Source organism: Bombina bombina, chromosome 2, assembly GCF_027579735.1.
Source record: "Bombina bombina isolate aBomBom1 chromosome 2, aBomBom1.pri, whole genome shotgun sequence".
NCBI lineage: Eukaryota > Metazoa > Chordata > Amphibia > Anura > Bombinatoridae > Bombina > Bombina bombina.
The window spans coordinates 477,962,659-477,985,979 of NC_069500.1; the positions used below are offsets into that span (position 1 = coordinate 477,962,659).

General features: G+C 38.0%; 1 protein-coding gene across 4 annotated transcripts in view; it reads left to right on the forward strand.

Annotated features, from left to right (window-relative positions):
• The window catches only part of LOC128649089 (serine dehydratase-like), a 151,604-nt gene that overhangs the window by 51,419 nt on the left and 76,864 nt on the right, over window positions 1–23,321 (forward strand). For 3 of the 4 annotated variants that reach the window (XM_053702150.1, XM_053702152.1, XM_053702148.1), the window contains one exon: window positions 11,412–11,594. In XM_053702150.1, coding sequence (XP_053558125.1) covers window positions 11,412–11,594 — 183 coding nt within the window. Of the gene's footprint in view, window positions 1–10,784; window positions 10,874–11,411; window positions 11,595–23,321 lie in introns of those variants that run through there. The other variant, XM_053702151.1, reaches the window with a different exon arrangement.

Genomic DNA, 23,321 nt, shown 5'->3' on the forward strand with positions numbered 1-23,321 from the left:
GCTCTTTAATTGATACTGCTATCAACAATTGTTGAATACAAATTAATATCAATATCTTCTACATGAATATTCCAAGAGGGCTATATTCTACCATCTGCCCAAAATTCAAAAAGATCAAAAAATCAGCGGTAGCCATTTATTCAGAAATTCCTGCGTCTTATTACCATTTAATAAGTTAATGTTCTGTATCTCGAACGTAATATGTTGTAGTAGGATACTTCTAAAACTAGCAAACCTGGGTGGGGATCATTCCACTTCTTCAGTATCATGTATTTCATTATCATTATAAGAGTACAGTAGGTATGGTAATAATTTGGTCTAATAATTGCCGAGTCTGACAAGAAAAAAATATAAATACCATTAATCTTCAAATGATCAGAAAAGAGTTCATTATACCAAAAATGTAATTTGGACCACAATTGTGATATTTTTGGACATTTCCAAAATATATGTAGAATATCTGCCTTATTTAAATGGCATTTAGGACAGAAAAAAAATCATGTATGTGTATTTATGTGTATGTATGTACAGCTGATGTGTGTATGTAACGTACAGCTGATGTGTGTATGTGTACTTATGTGTATGTATGTACAGCTGATGTGTGTATGTGTACTTATGTGTATGTATGTACAGCTGATGTGTGTATGTCTTCTTATGTGTATGTATGTACAGCTGATGTATGTATGTGTACTTATGTGTATGTATGTACAGCTGATGTGTGTATATGTACTTATGTGTATGTATGTACAGCTGATGTATGTATGTGTACTTATGTGTATGCACGTACAGCTGATGTGTGTATGTGTACTTATGTGTATGTACGTACAGCTGATGTGTGTATGTGTACTTATGTGTATGTATGTACAGCTGACGTGTGTATGTGTACTTATGTGTATGTAACGTACAGCTGATGTGTGTATGTGTACTTATGTGTATGTAACGTACAGCTGATGTGTGTATGTGTACTTATGTGTATGTACGTACAGCTGATGTGTGTATGTGTACTTATGTGTATGTATGTACAGCTGACGTGTGTATGTGTACTTATGTGTATGTATGTACAGCTGATGTGTGTATGTGTACTTATGTGTATGTAACGTACAGCTGATGTGTGTATGTGTACTTATGTGTATGTATGTACAGCTGATGTGTGTATGTGTACTTATGTGTATGTATGTACAGCTGATGTGTGTATATGTACTTCTGTGTATGTATGTACAGCTGATGTGTGTATGTGTACTTATGTGTATGTACGTACAGCTGATGTGTGTATGTGTACTTATGTGTATGTATGTACAGCTGACATGTGTATGTGTACTTATGTGTATGTATGTACAGCTAATGTATGTATGTGTACTTATGTGTATGTACGTACAGCTGATGTGTGTATGTGTACTTATGTGTATGTACGTACAGCTGATGTGTGTATGTGTACTTATGTGTATGTATGTACAGCTGATGTGTGTATATGTACTTCTGTGTATGTATGTACAGCTGATGTGTGTATGTGTACTTATGTGTATGTACGTACAGCTGATGTGTGTATATGTACTTATGTGTATGTACGTACAGCTGATGTGTGTATGTGTACTTATGTGTATGTATGTACAGCTGACGTGTGTATGTGTACTTATGTGTATGTACGTACAGCTGATGTGTGTATGTGTACTTATGTGTATGTATGTACAGCTGACATGTGTATGTGTACTTATGTGTATGTATGTACAGCTAATGTATGTATGTGTACTTATGTGTATGTATGTACAGCTGACGTGTGTATGTGCACTTATGTGTATGTACGTACAGCTGATGTGTGTATGTGTACTTATGTGTATGTATGTACAGCTGATGTGTGTATGTGTACTTATGTGTATGTATGTACAGCTAATGTATGTATGTGTACTTATGTGTATGTATGTACAGCTGATGTGTGTATATGTACTTATGTGTATGTATGTACAGCTAATGTATGTATGTGTACTTATGTGTATGTACGTACAGCTGACGTGTGTATGTGTACTTATGTGTATGTACGTACAGCTGATGTGTGTATGTGTACTTATGTGTATGTATGTACAGCTGACATGTGTATGTGTACTTATGTGTATGTATGTACAGCTGATGTATGTATGTGTACTTATGTGTATGTATGTACAGCTGACGTGTGTATGTGCACTTATGTGTATGTATGTACAGCTGATGTGTGTATGTGTACTTATGTGTATGTATGTACAGCTGATGTGTGTATGTGTACTTATGTGTATGTATGTACAGCTGACGTGTGTATGTGTACTTATGTGTATGTATGTACAGCTGACGTGTGTATGTGTACTTATGTGTATGTACATGTGAAAAAATATACTGTGTAAAAGGGTGAAAGCTTGTATAAAAGAACGTCACACACAGATTTTTCAGGATTAATATCATGATGCTTTTGCTATATGTACTTAATATGCATGTTCACATATGGATTCTACATGCTATCATATGATTTTGATGTTTTATGATAATATAAATCCTTGGCACACACTCAAGTACAGTGCAATACAAAGAGCTTAGGCACTAGGCACTGAGAGCTTATGTAATGTGCAGTGAAGCATGTGACCAATGACTCAACAAAAAAGCAGTTTAGCAGTTCACAGAGATATGAGGACAGAGAGTTCACTTGATGATTCAGCATTAGCTAAATAAAGACATTAGATAAATTAATTCATTACTACAGATATTCTTGACAAGTGTAAGTTAAGTAAAGGGACAAGTTACAGCTATCATGTCTATGAAAAAGTTAAAAATATAAAATTATTTTTGTTCGGATTAAAATGTAAACTTTCAGGAATGCATGTGTGTGTCTGTGTGTATATCATAGGTATCATACGTACAGCTCCCACATTACTATTGGTCCATAAAAAAGTTTGTTAAAGCCATTTAAAATAATTTTAAAACTATAATTAAATGAACATGAAAGTCAAAATTAAACTTTATTGGTTCAGATAGAGCATACCATTTTAACTGACTTTTATTTGTTGAAAAGTATACCTAGCTAGGGTGAGGAGCATAATGTGCTACTGGGAGCTAGCTGGTGATTGTTGATTGTCATTGGCTCATTTTACTAGATCCCAATAGTGTATTGCTGGGATTAAACACATAGGGCCAGATTACAAATGGAGCGCAAACGTTAAGGGATTTATCTCGGGTGCTTGCACTTCTCGGGTTTAACACTGAAATTACAAGTTGAAAGTAAATACGATCTCTTGAGCACAATGTCGATTTACACTAGAATGATTACTGCGACTTCAGAGCTCTGGTTAACTGTTTTGCGAAACAAAAAAGCTGCATAAAACACATCAAAAATACATTACAAAGTACACTTACACTGATAATACTATCTAATAAAAATTATTTAAACAAAATATTTTGCAGTTATAAAGACTCAAAGATAGATACATATGCATGTCTAAAAATGTGTGTATATATATCAACTCAATGCATTTAGGCATCTAGACGTTGTGAAGATGACTTGCTGATGTTCAAACTGAGCATCAGATCAGGGAAGAAAGGGGATTTAATTGACTTTGAAAGTGGCCTGGTTGTTGGTGCCAGGCGGGTTGGTCTGAGTATTCAAAAACTGCTGATCTACTGGGATTTTCACGCACAACTATCTCTAGGGTTTACCGAGAATGGTCTGAAAAAGAGAAAATATCCAGTGAGCCACAGTTGTGTGTACAACAATGCCTTGTTGATGTCAGAGGTCAGAGAAGATTGGGCAGACTGGGTCGAGATGATAGAAAGCCAACAGTAACTCAAATTACCACTCGTTACAACCAAGGTATGCAGAATACCATCTCTGAATGCACAACACGTCAAACCTTGAAGCAGATGGTCTACAGCAGCAGAAGATCACACCGGGTGTCACTCCTGTCAGCTAAGAATAGGAAACTGAGGCTACAATTCACACAGGCTCACCAAAATTTCACAATAGAAGTTTCGAAAAACGTTGCCTGGTCTGATAAGTCTCAACTTCAGCTGCGACATTCAGATGGTAGGGTCAGAATTTAGGTAAACAACATGAAAGCATGGATTCATCCTGTCTTGTATCAGCGGTTCAGGCTGGTGGTGTAATAGTGGGGGGGAGGATATTTTCTTGGCACACTTTGGGCCCCTTAGTAGCAATTGAGCATTGTTTAAATGCCACGACCTGCCTGAGCATTGTTGCTGACCATGTAAAATCCCTTTCTGACTACAGTGTACCCATCTTCTGATGGCTACTTCTAGCAGGATAATGCACCATGTCACAAAGCTCAAATCATCTCAAACTGGTTTCTTGAACATGACAAGGAGTTCACTGTACTCCAATGGCCTCCACAGTCACCAGATCTCAATCCAATAGAGCACCTTTGGGATGTGGTGGAGATTCGCATTATGGATGTGCAGCCAACAAATCTGCAGCAACTGCGTGATGCTATCATGTCAATATGGACCAAAATGACTGAGGAGTGTTTCCAACACTTGTTGAATCTATGCCACGAAGAATTAAGTCAGTTTTGAAGGCAAAAGGGGGTCCAACCCGATACTAGCTAGGTGTACTTAATAAAGTGGCTGGTGAGTGTGTGTGTATATATATATATGTCTATATATGTGTGCATATGTATTTATGTATTTATATGTGTATATATGTATTTACAGACATATAAACACATAAATACATATGTACACATACTGTATATAGACATATATTAGGCAACCTAACGCGCGCAAAAAAATACTTCTAGCATAATAAACACTCAGGCAGGAGCGTTAATAAAAAGCGCTGCACTTGTAATCTGGCCCATAGTTTTGTGCAAGTAACACATGGGGGGATATTTATCAAGCCGTCAACCTCAAATACGCTGGAATTACGCAGTGTAATTACGGCGAGCTTGATTCAACCTAGTTATCAAAGCCTACAGACCAGCAAAAGTTGAAATCTGTGACGTAACATACTATCTGCCGGTCTCAATCTGACACAGATTGATGTTTACATCATTACAGATGTTCCGAATACACATTCGGCACCATTTGACACTTTTTCAAAGTTATCAAATAGTTAACCGGTACGTGGCTATTCCGGCCCAGCGTACCTGGTTTTCTATCCGCCACCCTGGAGGCCGCAAATGCCATAGGAATCAATGGAAGTCTGAAAGCAGCAAAAGCTCATGTTCGATGCTGCCAGATATCCCATTGATTTCTAACGGCTAGATTTAGAGTTGGGCGGTAGCCGTGAAAACCAGTGTTAGAGGCTCCTAACGCTGGTTTTGGGCTACCGCCGGTATTTAGAGTCAGTCAGGAAAGGGTCTAACGCTCACTTTCCAGCCGCGACTTTTCCATACCGCAGATCCCCTTACGTCAATTGCGTATCCTATCTTTTCAATGGGATCTTTCTAACGCCGGTATTTAGAGTCGTGGCTGAAGTGAGCGTTAGAAATCTAACGACAAAACTCCAGCCGCAGAAAAAAGTCAGTAGTTAAGAGCTTTCTGGGCTAACGCCGGTTTATAAAGCTCTTAACTACTGTGCTCTAAAGTACACTAACACCCATAAACTACCTATGTACCCCTAAACCGAGGTCCCCCCACATCACCGCCACTCTATTAATTTTTTTTAACCCCTAATCTGCCGACTGCACGCCACTGCCACCTACGTTATCCCTATGAACCCCTAATCTGCTGCCCCTAACACCGCCGACCCCTATATTATATTTATTAACCCCTAATATGCCGCCCCAACGTCGCTGCTACCTACCTACACTTATTAACCCCTAATCTGCCAACTGGACCGCGCCGCTATTACAATAAAGTTATTAACCCCTAATCCGCCTCACTCCCGCCTCAATAACCCTATAATAAATGATATTAACCACTAATCTGCCCTCCCTAACATCGCCGACACCTAACTTCAAGTATTAACCCCTAATCTGCCGATCGGAGCTCACCGCTACTCTAATAAAAATTTTTAACCCCTAAAGCTAATTCTAACCCTAACCCTAACACCCCCCTAAGTTAAATATAATTTTATTCTAACGCAATAAATTAACTCTTATTAAATAACTTATTCCTATTTAAAGCTAAATACTTACTTGTAAAATAAACCCTAATATAGCTACAATATAAATTATAATTATATTGTAGCTATTTTAGGATTAATATTTATTTTACAGGCAACTTTGTATTTATTTTAACCAGGTACAATAGCTATTAAATAGTTAATAACTATTTAATAGTTACCTAGTTAAAATAATTACAAAATTACCTGTAAAATAAATCCTAACCTAAGTTACAATTAAACCTAACACTACACTATCAATAAATTAATTAAATAAACTACCTACAATTATCTACAATTAAACCTAACACTACACTATCAATAAATTAATTAAATACAATACCTACAAATAAATACAATTAAATAAACTAAAGTACAAAAAATAAAAAAGAACTAAGTTACAAAAAATAAAAAAATATTTACAAACATCAGCCAGTCAGATTGAGCTCGCATTCTATTGGCTGATCGGAACAGCCAATAGAATGCAAGCTCAATCTGATTGGCTGATTGGATCAGCCAATCGGATTGAACTTGATTCTGATTGGCTGATTCCATCAGCCAATCAGAATTTTCCTACCTTAATTCCGATTGGCTGATAGAATCCTATCAGCCAATCGGAATTCGAGGGACGCCATCTTGGATGACGTCATTTAAAGGAACCGTCATTCGGCTAGTAGGCGTCACTTGAAGAGGTTGGATCCGCGTCGGCTGGGAAGAAGATGGCTCCGCTCTGCTCCGGAAGAAAGAAGATTGAAGATGCGGCTTGATAGAAGACTTCATCCCGATGATGGACTTCCGACTTCAGCCCGATGATGGAGTTCTTCAGCCGCCGCTTGGATCAAGACTTCGGACCCTCTTCTGGACCGATCGGTGAACCCGGCGAGGTGAAGACAAGGTAGGAAGATCTTCAGGGGCTTAGTGTTAGGTTTATTTAATGGGGGTTTGGGTTAGATTAGGGGTATGTGGGTGGTGGGTTGTAATGTTGGGGGGGTATTGTATGTTTTTTTTTTACAGGCAAAAGAGCTGAATTCTTTGGGCATTCCCCGCAAAGGGCCCTTTTAAGGGCTGGTAAGGTAAAAGAGCTTTGAACTTTTGTAATTTAGAATAGGGTAGGGCATTTTTTTATTTTGGGGGTCTTTGTTATTTTATTAGGGGGCTTAGAGTAGGTGTAATTAGTTTAAAATTGTTGTAATTTTTTTCTAATGTTTGTAAATATTTTTTTATTTTTTGTAACTTAGTTCTTTTTTATTTTTTGTACTTTAGTTAGTTTATTTAATTGTATTTATTTGTAGGTATTGTATTTAATTAATTTATTGATAGTGTAGTGTTAGGTTTAATTGTAGATAATTGTAGGTATTTTATTTAATTAATTTATTGATAGTGTAGTGTTAGGTTTAATTGTAACTTAGGTTAGGATTTATTTTACATGTAATTTTGTAATTATTTTAACTAGGTAACTATTAAATAGCTATTAACTATTTAATAGCTATTGTACCTGGTTAATATAATTACAAAGTTGCCTGCAAAATAAATATTAATCCTAAAATAGCTACAATATAATTATAATTTATATTGTAGCTATATTAGGGTTTATTTTACAGGTAAGTATTTAGCTTTAAATAGAAATAATTTATTTAATAAGAGTTAATTTATTTCGTTAGATTTAAATTATATTTAATTTAGGGGGGTATTAAGGTTAAAGTTAGACTTAGCTTTAGGGGTTAATACATTTATTAGAGTAGCGGTGAGCTCCTGTCGGCAGATTAGGGGTTAATACTTGCAGTTAGGTGTCGGCAATGTTAGGGAGGGCAGATTAGGGGTTAATACTATTTATTATAGGGTTATTGAGGCGGGAGTGAGGCGGATTAGGGGTTAATACATTTATTATAGTAGCGCTCAGGTCCGGTCGGCAGATTAGGGGTTAATAAGTGTAGTTAGGTGGAGGCAACGTTGGGGGCAGCAGATTAGGGGTTAATAAATATAATATAGGGGTCGGCGATGTTAGGGCAGCAGATTAGGGGTACATAGGGATAACGTAGGTGGCGGGGGTGTACGGAGCGGCAGATTAAGGGTTAAAAATAATATGCAGGGGTCAGCGATAGCGGGGGCGGCAGATTAGGGGTTAATAAGTGTAAGGTTAGGGGTGTTTAGATTCGGGGTACATGATAGAGTGTTAGGTGCAGACGTAGGAAGTGTTTCCCCATAGGAAACAATGGGGCTGCGTTAGGAGCTGAACGCGGCTTTTTTGCAGGTGTTAGGTTTTTTTTCAGCTCAAACAGCCCCATTGTTTTCTATGGGGGAATCGTGCACGAGCACGTTTTTGAAGCTGGCCGCGTCCGTAAGCACCGCTGGTATCGAGAGTTGCAGTGGCGTTAAATTATGCTCTACGCTCCCTTTTTGGAGCCTAACGCACTGAAAACCCAGCCATTCTGTGAACTCTAAATACCAGCGGTATTTAAAAGGTGCGGCCAGAAAAAAGCATGCGTAGCTAACGCACCCCTTTGGCCGCAAAACTCTAAATCTAGGCGTATGGTTGTAAACCAGTAAAGTTTACACCTAACACCCTAACATAAGCCCAGAGTATAAACACCCCTAATCTGCCGCCCTGGCATCGCCACCACCTACATAATGTTTTTAACCCCTCTCCTGGACCCAGCCGCAACTAAATAAAAGTATTAACCCCTAAACCCCTGGCCTTCCACATCACTACCACTAACTAAACCTATTAACCCCTAAACCGCCAGCCCCCACATCGCCATAAACTAAATTAAGCTATTAACCCCTAAACCTAACAACCCGCTAACTTTACATTAAAATTACAACATCCCTATCTTATAATAAATTAAAACTTACCTGTAGAATTAAATTAAACTGTATTAAACTATTAATTAACCTACCCTAACTATTATACTAAAATTACATTAAACTACCAATTAAATGAACTATATTACATATTAAAAAAAAACCTAACCCTACTCAAATTATTTAAATCTACAATAAAAAATTACTGTTACAAAAAAAAGTTACAAAAACAAACAAACACTAAGTTACAAAAAAACCCCCACAGTATCAAAAATAAAAACGAATTACACCTTATCTAATAGCCTTATCAAAATAAAAAAGCCTACAATAAACTACCAATGGCCCTTAAAAGGGACTTTTGCGGGGCATTACCCCAAAGAAATCAGCTCTTTAACCTATAAAGAAAAATACAAACACCCCCCAACAGTAAAACCCACCACCCACACAAGCAACCCCCCCAAATAAAAACCCTATCTAAAAAAAAACTAATCTCCCCATTGCCCTGAAAAGGGCATTTGTATTGGCATTGCCCTTAAAAGGGCATTTAGCTCTGTTACTGCCCAGACCCTACTCTAAATATAAAACCCATCCAAAAAACCTTAAATAAACCTAACACTAACCCCCGACGATCCACTTACAGTTCTTGAAGTTCTGCTTGAAGGATCCATCCAGCCGGCAAGAAGTCTTCATCCGGGCGGCCTCTTCCATCTTCATCCAGACGGCGATTTAATAGATTGAAATAATTTGAGTAGGGTTAGTTTTTTTTAAATATGTAATATAGTTAATTTAATTGGTAGTTTAATGTAATTTTAGTATAATATTTAGGGTAGGTTAATTAATAGTTTAATATAGTTTAATTTAATTGTAGGATAATAGTTAGGGTAGGTTAATTAAATGTTTAATATAGTTTCTTTTAATTCTACAGGTAAGTTTTAATTTATTATAAGATAGGCATGTTGTAATTTTAATGTAAAGTTAGCGGGTTGTTAGGTTTAGGGGTTAATAGCTTAATTTATGGCTAGTTTATGGTGATGTGGGGGGCTGGCGGTTTAGGGGTTAATACATTAATTTAGTTGCGGTGCGGTCCGGGAGCGGCGGGATAGGGGTTAATACATTTATTTAGTTGCGGTGTGGTCCGGGAGTGGTGTGATAGGGGTTAATACATTTATTAAGTTTGCGGCGGTGTCGGGGAGCGGTGGAATAGGGATTAATAACTTTATTACAGTTGCGGCGGGGTCCGGGAGCGGCGGGATAGGGGTTAAAAATTTTAGTATAGTGGCGGCGTTTAGTGACAGGGTATAAATAAAGTTGGTAAAAAGCCAAATAGCAGCGAGATCGATGACTGCTCATCGCCCCTTACTTGGTGCGCAGCTTTTTGCTGGATTTTTTAATAAATATGGAGATCGTATTCAGGTCCACGGCCGCGATGTTAGGTGAGCGTATTGGTGCCGGCAAAAGTTACGGCTTGATAGATAGGCCCCATAATGTTTTATTTTTGCACTTTTATGTAATTTTTACAAAGTGAGTCTCCCCTTTAATGCTGCATACAAAGGAGAGCTATGTTATAAATGTAAAATGATAAAAAAAATATCCATATCATTTAAATAACTCACACATTTACAAAAGAGTAGCTGAGTAAAGTAAGACCTGGGAACACAAAGTTCTGTGCTATGACTGGAGATTGGCAGACTCTGGAAGAATATGAGAAATGTGTAAATTTACAAAAACAATGAATTCTTCAAAAAGCCTGAGAGAAGCAGAAATCTCATAACAATCTAATAATCAACCGAAAACAGTGTTTTGATTATCTATGGATTCATATACTCCGTAATAGGATGAATAGTAATAACTGCAATGTTATCCATTCAGCAAATAAGAGGTTAATGATAGTAACCTCCCTCCTTCTTTCATGCCCTGCCTTCTGGACCTTGAGCTGTTGGGGACAATATAGCAAATGTGCACTGAATGCAAAAGCCCAGAGACTAAGGATCTAAGGTACAGTATACACGGTGGTTCTAAGATATTCCTGTTCCAGTTTTGAAAATCTACACTCTCTGACAGAGGAAGAATTACTATTTGCACAATCCTAAAAAAAAAAAAACAACAACAAAGTTTACAAAGTTTGTGCACTACAGAGTTTATCTATCTATCTATCTATCTATCTATCTATCTATCTATCTATCTATCTATCTATTGAAATATGAATGATTAATATATATTTCCTTAACATTGAGTGTTCTTGTATCCCTCCCCCCCCTGGGTGTGTATATATATATATATATATATATATATATATATACATACACACACACACACACACACATATATATATATATATATATATATATATATATATATTAAAAATATTGCAGCAAACAAAATGCATAATAAAGTTTAGATTCAAATTTGTAATCAAATTAATTTTTTTCCCTATTTGTGTGTGTATTTGTATAAATATATATATATAGGAGAAAGTGATAGCAATATATGCAGCTTGCTCTCATCACCTGTTCCCTCGCTCCTGTCTCTACAGATACTAAAAGGTCACTATTCCATCATGAATGTGCTGCAGGATAAACCATTTCATATTATCACCCCACTGAAGGAGAGTCCAGCACTATCCAAGTTAGCAGGGACTGAAGTCCTCATGAAACTTGAAAATGTACAACCTATGGGGTCTTTCAAGATACGAGGGATTGGACATTACTGCCAGGAGGTAAGTGGGTTACCTCAAAGGCTAAAGCAGTAGGAGATCATGTGACGGTGCCTGTGCATTAATAAAGTTATGCTGTGCATAGACACCATACAGAGCTGATGCAGAAGCCACTGACTACATAAAGCAAAGACTTACAAACTGTGCAAAGAACATATAGACTATAAATAATACACAAAGTAGAGACTGGAATTGAAAATATATGTTGACAGTAGTTATGTATGTATACATTATGAATACACTGCACCGAGCAAATGTACAACACTCCCTGTACCGATACATTATAGGGTTTGTAAATAACAAATATAAAATGTTTAATGTCATGCAGTGACATGACATGCGCATGTAATAGAGACACTGGACAAACATACAGCACTTATCAGGTACAGGGGGATACTTAGGTACAATAGTTACAAAAACTATGGCCTAGATTACGAGTTTTGCGTTAGAGGCTGTGCAGTGCTAACGAGCAGTTTTCCCTCACCGCTCACTTACATGCAGCGCTGGTATTACAAGTTTTCAGAAACCCGTCGTTAAAAGGGAAGAAGTGAGCGTTGAGCAAAATTTTGCTCATTACCGCACTCCAATATCAGCGCTGCTTAAGTCAGCGGTGAGCTGGTCTTACGTGCTCGTGAATGATTTACCCATAGGGATCAACGGGGAGAGCCGGCTGAAAAAAAAGTCTAACACCTGCAAAAAAGCAGCGTAAAACTCACTAACGCAGCCCCATTGATTGCTATGGGGAAATAAAATTTATGTCTACACCTAACACCCTAACATGAACCCCGAGTCTAAACACCCCTAATCTTACACTTATTAACCCCTAATCTGCCGCCCCCGACATAGCAGACACCTACATTATACTTATTAACCCCTAATCTTCCGCTTCGGACACCGCCGCTACTTACATTCAGTGATGTTCAGTCACTAGAGGCAGGTGAGGCAGGGCACCTCTCATATGGGCAAATATATATATATATATATATATTTTTATTGGCTTTAAAAAAAAAATTCCAATTTTTTTCCCCCAGCATTTTTTTTTCACAGCTACATGTTGTGCAATGGAGAGGCACAAGCAGTTCTGCCCACCATTACACAACATGCTGCACCACCTACTGGATGAAAGTGGTTAAGATCATTGCATGGCACATAACTGCTTATTTGAGGCAGTCCTATTTGGGCTGACCCAATCCAGTGAGCGGCATTAGTAAGTGGAACTTAGGGTTGGGGCTGGATGTTAAATGATATAAAACAAAACAAAACAAAACAAAAACGAAAAAAAACAACAACTTTAATTTATTTTGTTGCTGTCCTGTAAAGCTGCCAGCTTTGCTAAAGTGAAAAAGAGAGTTCTGTACTACCCCTCCAAGTGCAGTGGAATGTGCCACTGTCACTTCCTTACAGAGCAGCCAGGAAGAGATGCAGTGTTTTAGCCACATTTTATTGAAGTTCTGCAACCTTAGATTTTACTGAAAGGGATTCTGTTAGTGAAAATTATAATTTAATGAATGTGGTTTAGTGTTTTTTGTTTTTTTTACTCTTTTACAGCAGTTTAAGGATCGTTTTTGTATTTTGTTTACTCAAAATGTACACCCACCCACTACCTTAGCAGCTTGCCTCTGTATTTCACACTAATTTATAGTCTCAATTTCTGAACTCTCTGTAGCTCTGCTGTTTTATTACTTAAAAATGCAGTGGTTCCTCTCCCCCCCCCCTTGTGTGTCTCTCTCTCTCTCTCTCTCTCTCTCTTTCTATCTATCCATCTCTCTCCTTATGTGTCATTCTCCCCCATGGTCTCTTTCTCTCTCTGTCTCTCTTCCTTCCCCTCTGACTCTCTCATCCCTTATGTGTCTCTCTAACCCTCTGTGTGTTATTGTGTCTCTCTCTCTTTCTCTAGCCCTCTGTGTGTGATTGTGTCTCTCTCTCTTTCTCTCTCTCTAACCCTCTGTGTGTGATTGTGTCTCTCTCTCTTTCTCTAACCCTCTGTGTTAGATTGTGTCTCTCTCTATTTCTCTCTCTCTCTAACCCTCTGTGTGTGATTGTGTCTCTCTCTCTTTCTCTCTTTCTAACCCTCTGTGTGTGATTGTCTCTCTCTCTCTCTTTCTCTCTCTCTCTCTCTCTCTCTCACCCTCTGTGTGTGATTGTGCCTCTCTCTCTCTAACCCTCTGTGTGTGATTGTGTCTCTCTCTCTTTCTCTCTCTCTCTAACCCTCTGTGTGTGATTGTGTCTCACTTTCTCTCTCTCTCTCTCTCTCTCTCTCTCTCTCTCTCTCTAACCCTCTGTGTGTGATTGTGTCTCTCTCTCTAACCCTCTGTGTGTGATTGTGTCTCTCTCTCTTTCTCTCTCTCTCTAACCCTCTGTGTGTGATTGTGTCTCTCTCTTTTTCTCTCTCTCTCTAACCCTCTGTGTGTGATTTCTTTCATGTAATTAGCAAGAGTCCATGAGCTAGTGACGTATGGGATATACATTCCTACCAGGAGGGGCAAAGTTTCCCAAACCTTAAAATGCCTATAAATACACCCCTCACCACACCCACAATTCAGTTTTTACAAACTTTGCCTCCGATGGAGGTGGTGAAGTAAGTTTGTGCTAGATTCTACGTTGATATGCGCTCCGCAGCAAGTTGGAGCCCGGTTTTCCTCTCAGCGTGCAGTGAATGTCAGAGGGATGTGAGGAGAGTATTGCCTATTTGAATGCAGTGATCTCCTTCTACGGGGTCTATTTCATAGGTTCTCTGTTATCGGTCGTAGAGATTCATCTCTTACCTCCCTTTTCAGATCGACGATATACTCTTATATATACCATTACCTCTGCTGATTCTCGTTTCAGTACTGGTTTGGCTTTCTACAAACATGTAGATGAGTGTCCTGGGGTAAGTAAATCTTATTTTCTGTGACACTCTAAGCTATGGTTGGGCACTTTGTTTATAAAGTTCTAAATATATGTATTCAAACATTTATTTGCCTTGACTCAGAATGTTCAACTTTCCTTATTTTCAGACAGTCAGTTTCATATTTGGGATAATGCATTTGAATTAATCATTTTTTTCTTACCTTCAAAAATTTGACTCTGTTTTTCCTGTGGGCTGTTAGGCTCGCGGGGGCTGAAAATGCTTCATTTTATTGCGTCATTCTTGGCGCGGACTTTTTTGGCGCAAAAATTCTTTTCCGTTTCCGGCGTCATACGTGTCGCCGGAAGTTGCGTCATTTTTTGACGTTATTTTGCGCCAAAAATGTCGGCGTTCCGGATGTGGCGTCATTTTTGGCGCCAAAAGCATTTAGGCGCCAAATTAATGTGGGCGTCTTATTTGGCGCTAAAAAATAAGGGCGTCGCTTTTGTCTCCACATTATTTAAGTCTTATTTTTTCAGTGCTTCTGGTTGCTAGAAGCTTGTTCTTTGGCATTTTTTCCCATTCCTGAAACTGTCATTTAAGGAATTTGATCAATTTTTGCTTTATATGTTGTTTTTTCTCTTACATATTGCAAGATGTCTCACGTTGCATCTGAGTCAGAAGATACTACAGGAAAATCGCTGTCTACTGCTGGAGCTACCAAGCTAAGTGTATCTGCTATAATTTTTGGTATCTGTTTCTCCAGCTGTTGTTTGTATTGCATGTCATGACAAACTTATTAATGCAGATAAAATTTCCTTTAGTACTGTTACATTACCTGTTGCTGTTCCGTCAACATCTAATTTTCAGAGTGTTCCTGATAAACATAAGAGATTTTATTTTTTAAATCCATTAAGAAGGCTATGTCTGTTATTTCTCCTTCTAGTTTACATAAAAGTCTTTTAAAACTTCTCTTTTTTCAGATGAATTTTTAAATGAACATCATCATTCTGATACTGATAATGGTTCTTCTGGTTCAGAGGTTTCTGTCTCAGAGGATGATGCTGATAAATCTTTGTATTTGTTCAAGATGGAATTTATTCGTTCTTTATTTAAAGAATTATTAATTGCATTAGAAATAGAGGATTCTGGTCCTCTTGATTCTAAATCTAAACGTTTAAATAAGGTTTTTAAATCTCCTGTAGTTATTCCAGAAGTGTTTAATCTCCCTGATGCTATTTCTGAAGTAATTTCCAGGGAATGGAATAATTTGGGTAATTCTTTTACTCCTTCTAAACGTTTAAGCAATTATATCCTGTGCCATCTGACAGATTAGAGTTTTTTTGGGACAAAATCCCTAAGGTTATGGGGCTGTCTCTACTCCTGCTAAATGTGCTACTATTCCTACGGCAGATAGTAATTCATTTAAGGATCCTTTAGATAGGAAAAATTGAATCCTTTCTAAGAAAAAGCTTACTTATGTTCAGGTAATCTTCTTAGACTTGCTATATTTTTAGCGGATGTTGCTGCAGCTTCAACTTTTTGGTTAGAAGCTTTAGCGCAACAAGTAACAGATCATAATTTTATAGCATTATTATTATTCTATAACATGCTAATAATTTTATTGGTGATACCATCTTTTGATATCATTAGAGTTGATGTCAGGTATATGTCTCTAGCTATTTTAGCTAGAACAGCTTTATGGATTAAACTTGGAATACTGATATGTCTTCTAAGTCAACTTTGCTTTCCCTTTCTTTCCAGGGTAATAAATTATTATTTCAACTGTTTCTGGAAGGAAGGGAACTTTTTTTACCAAAGGATAAAAAATCTAAGGTAAATTTAGGTCTAATAATCATTTCGTTCCTTTCCTCACAATAAGGAACAAAAGCCTGATCCTTCATTCTCAGGAGCGGTATCAGTTTGGAAACTATTTCCAGTTTGGAATATATCCAAGCCTTTTAGAAAACCTATAGCCAGCTCCTAAGTACCCATGAAGGTGCGGACCTTATTCCAGCTCAGCTGGTATGAGGCAGATTACGTTTTCTTCAAAGAAATTTTGATCAATTCCGTTCTCAATTTCTGGTTTCAGAACATTGTTTCAGAAAGGTACAGAATTGGCTTCAGTTAAGGCCTCCTGCTAAGAGATTTTTTTCTTTCCCGTGTCCCAGTTAACACAGCAAAGGCTCAGCATTTCTGAAATATGTTTCAGATTTAGAGTTGGCTGGAGTAATTATGCCAGTTCCAGTTCTGGAACAGGGGCTGGGGTTTTATTTTATCTCTTCATTGTACTAAAGAAGGTCAATTCCTTCAGACCAGTTTCAGATCTATCAATATTGAATCGTTATGTAAGGATACCAACATTCAAGATGGTTACTGTAGGACTGTCCTGCCTTTTGTTTAGCAAGGGCATTATATGTCTACAATAGATTTACAGGATGTGTATCTACATATTCCGATTCATCCAGATCACTTTTTGTGTCTGAGATTCTCTTTTAGACAAGCATTACCAGTTTTGTGGCTCTATACCGTTTGGCCTAGCCTCAGTTCCAAGAATTTTTTTCAAAGGTTCTCGGTGCCCTTCTTTCTGTAATCAGAGAACAGGGTTTTTTGGTATTTCCTTATTGGACAATATCTGGGTACTTGCTCAGTCTTCTCATTTTCGAAGAATCTCATACGAATCGACTTGTGTTGTTTCTTCAAGTTCATGATTGGGAGGATCAATTTACCAATCAGTTCATTGATTCCTCAGACAAGTGTAACCTTTTTAGGTTTCTAGAATAGATTCAGTGTCTATGACTCTGTCCTTGTCAGACAAGAGAAGTTTAACATTGATATCAGCTTGTCAAAACCTTCAGTCACAATCATTCCCTTTGGTAGCCTTATGCATGGAAAATTTTAGGTCTTAGGACTGCCGCATCAAATGCGATCTCCTTTGCTCGTTTTCACATGCGACCTCTTCAGCTCTGTATGCTGAACCAATGGTGCAGGGATTACTCAAAGATATCTCAATTAATATCTTTAAACCGATTATACGACACTCTCTGGACATGGTGGGCAGATCACCATCGTTTAGTTCAGGGGGCTTCTTTGTTCTTCCGACCTGGACTATAATCTCAACAGATGCAAGTCTTACAGGTTGGGGAGCTGTGTGGGGGTATCTGATGGCACAAGGGGTTTGGGAATCTCAGGAGGTGAGATTTCCGATCAATATTTGGAACTCCGTGCAATTTCAGAGCTCTTCAGTCTTGGCCTCTTCTGAAGAGAGAGTTGTTCATTTGTTTTCAGATAGACAATGTCACAACTGTGGCATACATCAATCATCAAGGAGGGACTCACAGTCCTCTGGCTATGAAAGAAGTATCTCGATTTTTGGTTTGGGCGGAATCCAGCTCCTGTCTAATCTCTGCGGTTCATATCCCAGGTATGGACAATTGCTAAGCGGATTATCTCAGTCGCCAAACGTTGCACCTGGGCGAATGGTCTTCACCCAGAGGTATTTCCTCAGATTGTTCAAATGTGGGAACTCTCAGAAATAGATCTGATGGTTTCTCATCTAAACAAGAAACTTCCCTGGTATCTGGTCCGGATCCAGGGATCCTCGGGCGGAGGCAGTGGATGCATTATCTCTTCCTTACAAGTGTCATCCTGCCTATATCTTTCCGCCTCTAGTTCTTCTTCCAAGGGTATTCTTAATATTCTAAAGGAATGCTCGTTTGTCCTGCTGGTAGCTCCAGCATGGCCTCACAGGTTTTGGTATGCGGATCTTGTCCGGATGGCCTCTTGCCAGCTGTGGACTCTTCCGTTAAGATCAGTCTTTCTGTCTCAAGGTTCTTTTTTCCATCAGGATCTCAAAACCTTAATTTTAAGGTGTGGAGTTTGAACGCTTGATTCTTGGTCAAAGAGGTTTCTCTGACTCTGTGATTGATACTATGTGACAGGCTCGTAAATCTGTATCTAGAGAGATATATTATAGAGTCTGGAAGACTTATATTTCTTCAGGATGGTTTAGATAAAGGTTTGTCCGCAAGTTTCTTGAAAGACAAATCTCTGCTCTTTCTGTTCTTTTTCATAGAAGGATTGCTAATCTTCCTGATATTCATTGTTTTGTACAAGCTTTGGTTTGTATAAAACCTGTCATTAAGTCAATTTCTCCTCTTTGGAGTTTGAATTTGGTTCTGGGGGCTCTTCAAGCTTCTCCTTTTGAACCCATGCATTCTTTGGTCATTATATTACTTTCTTGGAAAGTTTTGTTTCTTTTGGCCATCTCTTCTGCCAGAAGAATCTCTGAATTATCTACTCTTTTTTGTGAGTCTCCTTTTCTGATTTTGCATCAGGATAAGGCGGTGCTGCAAACTTCTTTTGAATTTTTTAACCTAAGGTTGTGAATTCTAACAACATTAGTAGAGAAATTGTGGTTCCTTCATTATGTCCTAATCCTATGAATTCTAAGGAGAAATCATTGCATTTTTTGGATGCTGTTAGAGCTTTGTATTATTATGTTGAAGCTACTAAGTCTTTCCGAAAGACTTCTAGTCTATTTGTCATCTTTTCCGGTTCTAGAAAAGACCAGAAAGCTTCTGCCATTTCTTTGGCATCTTGGTTGAAATCTTTATTTCATCATGCCTATGTTGAGTCGGGTAACACTCCGCCTCAAAGGATTACAGCTCATTCTACTAGGTCAGTTTCTACTTCCTGGGCGTTTAAGAATGAAGCTTCGGTTGATCAGATTTGCAAAACAGCAACTTGGTCCTCTTTGCATACTTTTACTAAATTCTACCATTTTGATGTGTTTTCTTCTTCTGAAGCAGTTTTTGGTAGAAACGTACTTCAGGCAGTGGTTTCAGTTTGAATCTTCTGCTTATGTTTTTTCATTAAAATTTTATTCTGGGTGTGGATTATTTTCAGCAGGAATTGGCTGTCTTTATTTTATCCCTCCCTCTCTAGTGACTCTTGTGTGGAAAGATCCACATCTTGGGTAGTCATTATCCCATACGTCACTAGCTCATGGACTCTTGCTAATTACATGAAAGAAAACATAATTTATGTAAGAACTTACCTGATAAATTCATTTCTTTCATATTAGCAAGAGTCCATGAGGCCCGCCCTTTTTTTTTTTTTTTGTGGTGGTTATGATTTTTTTGTATAAAGCACAATTATTCCAATTCCTTATTTTATATGCTTTCACACTTTTTTCTTATCACCCCACTTCTTGGCTATTCGTTAAACTGAATTGTGGGTGTGGTGAGGGGTGTATTTATAGGCATTTTAAGGTTTGGGAAACTTTGCCCCTCCTGGTAGGAATGTATATCCCATACGTCACTAGCTCATGGACTCTTGCTAATATGAAAGAAATGAATTTATCAGGTAAGTTCTTACATAAATTATGTTTTTGTCTCTCTCTCTCTCTTTCTCTCTCTCTCTCTCTCTAACCCTCTGTGTGTGATTGTCTCTCTCTCTCTCTTTCTCTCTCTCTCTCTAACCCTCTGTGTATGACTCTCTCTCTCTCTCTCTCTCTCTCTCTCTCTAACCCTCTGTGTATGATTGTGTCTCTCTCTCTTTCTCTCTCTCTAACCCTCTGTGTGTGATTGTATCTCTCTTTCTCTCTCTCTCTAACCCTCTGTGTATGATTGTGTCTCTCTCTCTTTCTCTCTCTCTAACCCTCTGTGTGTGATTGTGTGTCTCTCTCTCTTTCTCTCTCTCTAACCCTCTGTGTATGATTGTGTCTCTCTCTTTCTCTCTCTCTAACACTCTGTGTGTGATTGTGTCTCTCTTTCTCTCTCTCTCTAACCCTCTGTGTGGGATTGTGTCTCTCTCTCTTTCTCTAACCCTATGTGTGTGATTGTGTCTCTCTCTCTCTTTCTCTCTAACCCTCTGTGTCTCTCTCCCCCGTGTCTCTCTCCCTCTCCCGCCGAGTGCTTTTCTGTGTTTCCGTCTACCTTTTATTTATTTAATTAATGAATTGGTAGTGCCATCTGATGGTGTGGCTTTATTTAAAGGGGTGGGGTCAAGCTCCCCACCATCTTTAAATTTCACCAGCTGCCACTGGATCAAGACATTTTTGTATTTACTGAATAATGAAAGAATCTATAAGCATAATTTGCAGCATTAAAGTAAAAAGTATGTTTTAAACATATTTTAATGGGCCTGGATTTCTAGATCTCATAATCAGAGCAAGCATTTTGTTATCTGGCAAGAGTTTCTGTTACAATCCTTTATAAAATCAGATGTTTACTAAGTTGACCAATTTTCCAAGACACCATTTAAAGGGACATGAAACCCATATGTTTTCTTTCATGATTTAGAAAGAGAATGCAATTTTAAATAACTTTCCAATTTACATCTAATATCTAATTTTCTTCATTCTTTTGATATCCTTTGTTGAAAATCATATCTAAATATGCTCAGTAGCTGCTGATTGGTGGCTGCACATAGATACCTCATGTGATTGGCTCACCCATGTGCATTGCTATTTCTTCAACAAAGGATATCTAAAGAATGAAGGCGTATCCTAGCCACTGCCTCTGACGTCACTGCTTACATTATAGTTATGAACCCCTAATCTGCTGCCCCCAACATTGCCGACACCTACATTATATTTATTAACTCCTAATCTGCGGCCCCCAATGTCGCCGCAACCTACCTACACTTATTAACCCCTAATCTACCACCCCAACGTCGCCGCCACTATATTAAAGTTATTAACCTCTAAACCTAAGTCTAACCCTAACCCTAACACCCCCTAACTTTATAATTACAATAAATCTAAATAAAGATTACTATCATTAACTAAATTATTCCTATTTAAAACTAAATACTTAGCTATAAAATAAACCCTAAGCTAGCTACAATATAACTAATAGTTACATTGTATCTAGCTTAGGGTTTATTTTTATTTTACAGGCAAGTTTGTATTTATTTTAACTAGGTAGAATAGTTATTAAATAGTTATTAGCTATTTAATAACTACCTAGATAAAATAAATACAAAAGTACCTGTAAAATAAAACCTAACCTAAGTTACACTAAGATCCAATCAACCAATAGGATTGAGCTCACATTCTATTGGCTGATTGGAACAGCCAATAGAATGCAAGCTCAATCCTATTGGCTGATTGGATCAACCAATAGGATTGAACTTCATCCTTGGCTGATTGCATCAGCCAATAGGAGTTTTTCTACCTTAATTCCGATTGGCTGATAGAATTCTATCAGCCAATCGGAATCTAAGGGACGCCATCTTGGATGACGTCACCGAAAGGTACCTTCATTCATCGTTGGATGAAGAGGATGCTCCGCGTCGGATGTCTTGAAGATGGACCTGCTCCACGCCGGATGGATTAACATAGAAGATGCCGTCTGGATGAAAACTTCTGCCCGTCTGGAGGACCACTTTGCCCGGCTTGGATGAAGACTTCTCCCGGCTTCGTTGAGGACTTCGGCCCGGCTTGGATGAAGACCCCCGGTAAGTCGATCTTCAGGGGGTTAGTGTTAGGTTTTTTTAAGGGTGTCTTGGGTGGGTTTAATTTTTAGGTTAGGGACTTTGGGCCTGCAAATGAGCTAACTGCCCTTTTAAGGGCAATGCCCATCCAAATGCCCTTTTCAGGGCAATGGGGAGCTTAGTTTTTTTTTAGATAGTATTTTATTTGGGAGGTTGGTTGTGTGAGTGGTGGGTTTTACTGTTGGGGGGGGTTGTTTGTATTGTTTTTTACAGGTAAAAGAGCTGATTACTTTGGGGCAATGCCCCGCAAAAGGCCCTTTAAAGGGCTATTGGTAGTTTAGTTTAGGCTAGATTTTTTTTATTTTCGTGGGGGCTTTTTTTTAGTTTGATAGGGCTATTAGATTAGGTGTTAATTAGTTTAAATATCTGTAATTTGTTTATTATTTTCTGTAATTTAGTGGGGGTTTTTTGTACTTTAGCTAATTTAATTTAATTTAGGTAATTGTATTTAATTTAGTTAATTTATTTAATTGTAGTGTAGTGTTAGGTGTTATTGTAACTTAGGTTAGGTTTTATTTTACAGGTACTTTTGTATTTATTTTAGCTAGGTAGTGAGTAAATAGTTAATAACTATTTAATAACTATTCTACCTAGTTAAAATAAATACAAATTTTGCCTGTAAAATAAAAATAAACCCTAAGCTAGCTACAATTTAACTATTAGTTATATTGTAGCTAGCTTAGAGTTTATTTTATAGGTAAGTATTTAGTTTTAAATAGGAATAATTTAGTTAATGATAGGAATATTTATTTAGATTTATTTAAATTATATTTAAGTTAGTGGGTGTTAGGTTTAGGGTTAGACTTAGGTTTAGGGGTTAATAACTTTAATATAGTGGCGGCGACGTTGGGGGCGGGAAATTAGGGGTTAATAAATGTAGGTAGGTGGCGGCGATGTTAGGGACGGCAGATTAGGGGTTAATAATATTTAACTAGTGTTTGCGAGGCGGAGGTGGGCGGTTTAGGGGTTAATAGGTTTATTATTTTGGGGGGCAGCAGATTAGGGGTTAATAAATATAATATAGGTGTTAGCGATGTTGGGGGCAGCAGATTAGGGTTTATAAATATAATGTAGGTGGCGGCGATGTCCGGAGCGGCAGATTAGGTTTTTTTTTTATAGTGTTTGCGATGCGGGAGGGCCTTGGTTTAGGGGTTAATAGGTAGTTTATGGGTGTTAGTGTACTTTTTAGCACTTTAGTTATGAGTTTTATGCTACCATAAAACTCTTAACTACTGACTTTTAAATGCGTTAGGGATCTTGACAGGGTAGGCTTTACCGCTTACTTTTTGGCCTCCCAGGACAGACTCGTAATACCGGCGCTATGGAAGTCCCATAGAAAAAAGACTTTACGAAGTTTACGTAAGTCGTTTTGCGGTAAAGGCCAAAGAAGTGTGCGGTAC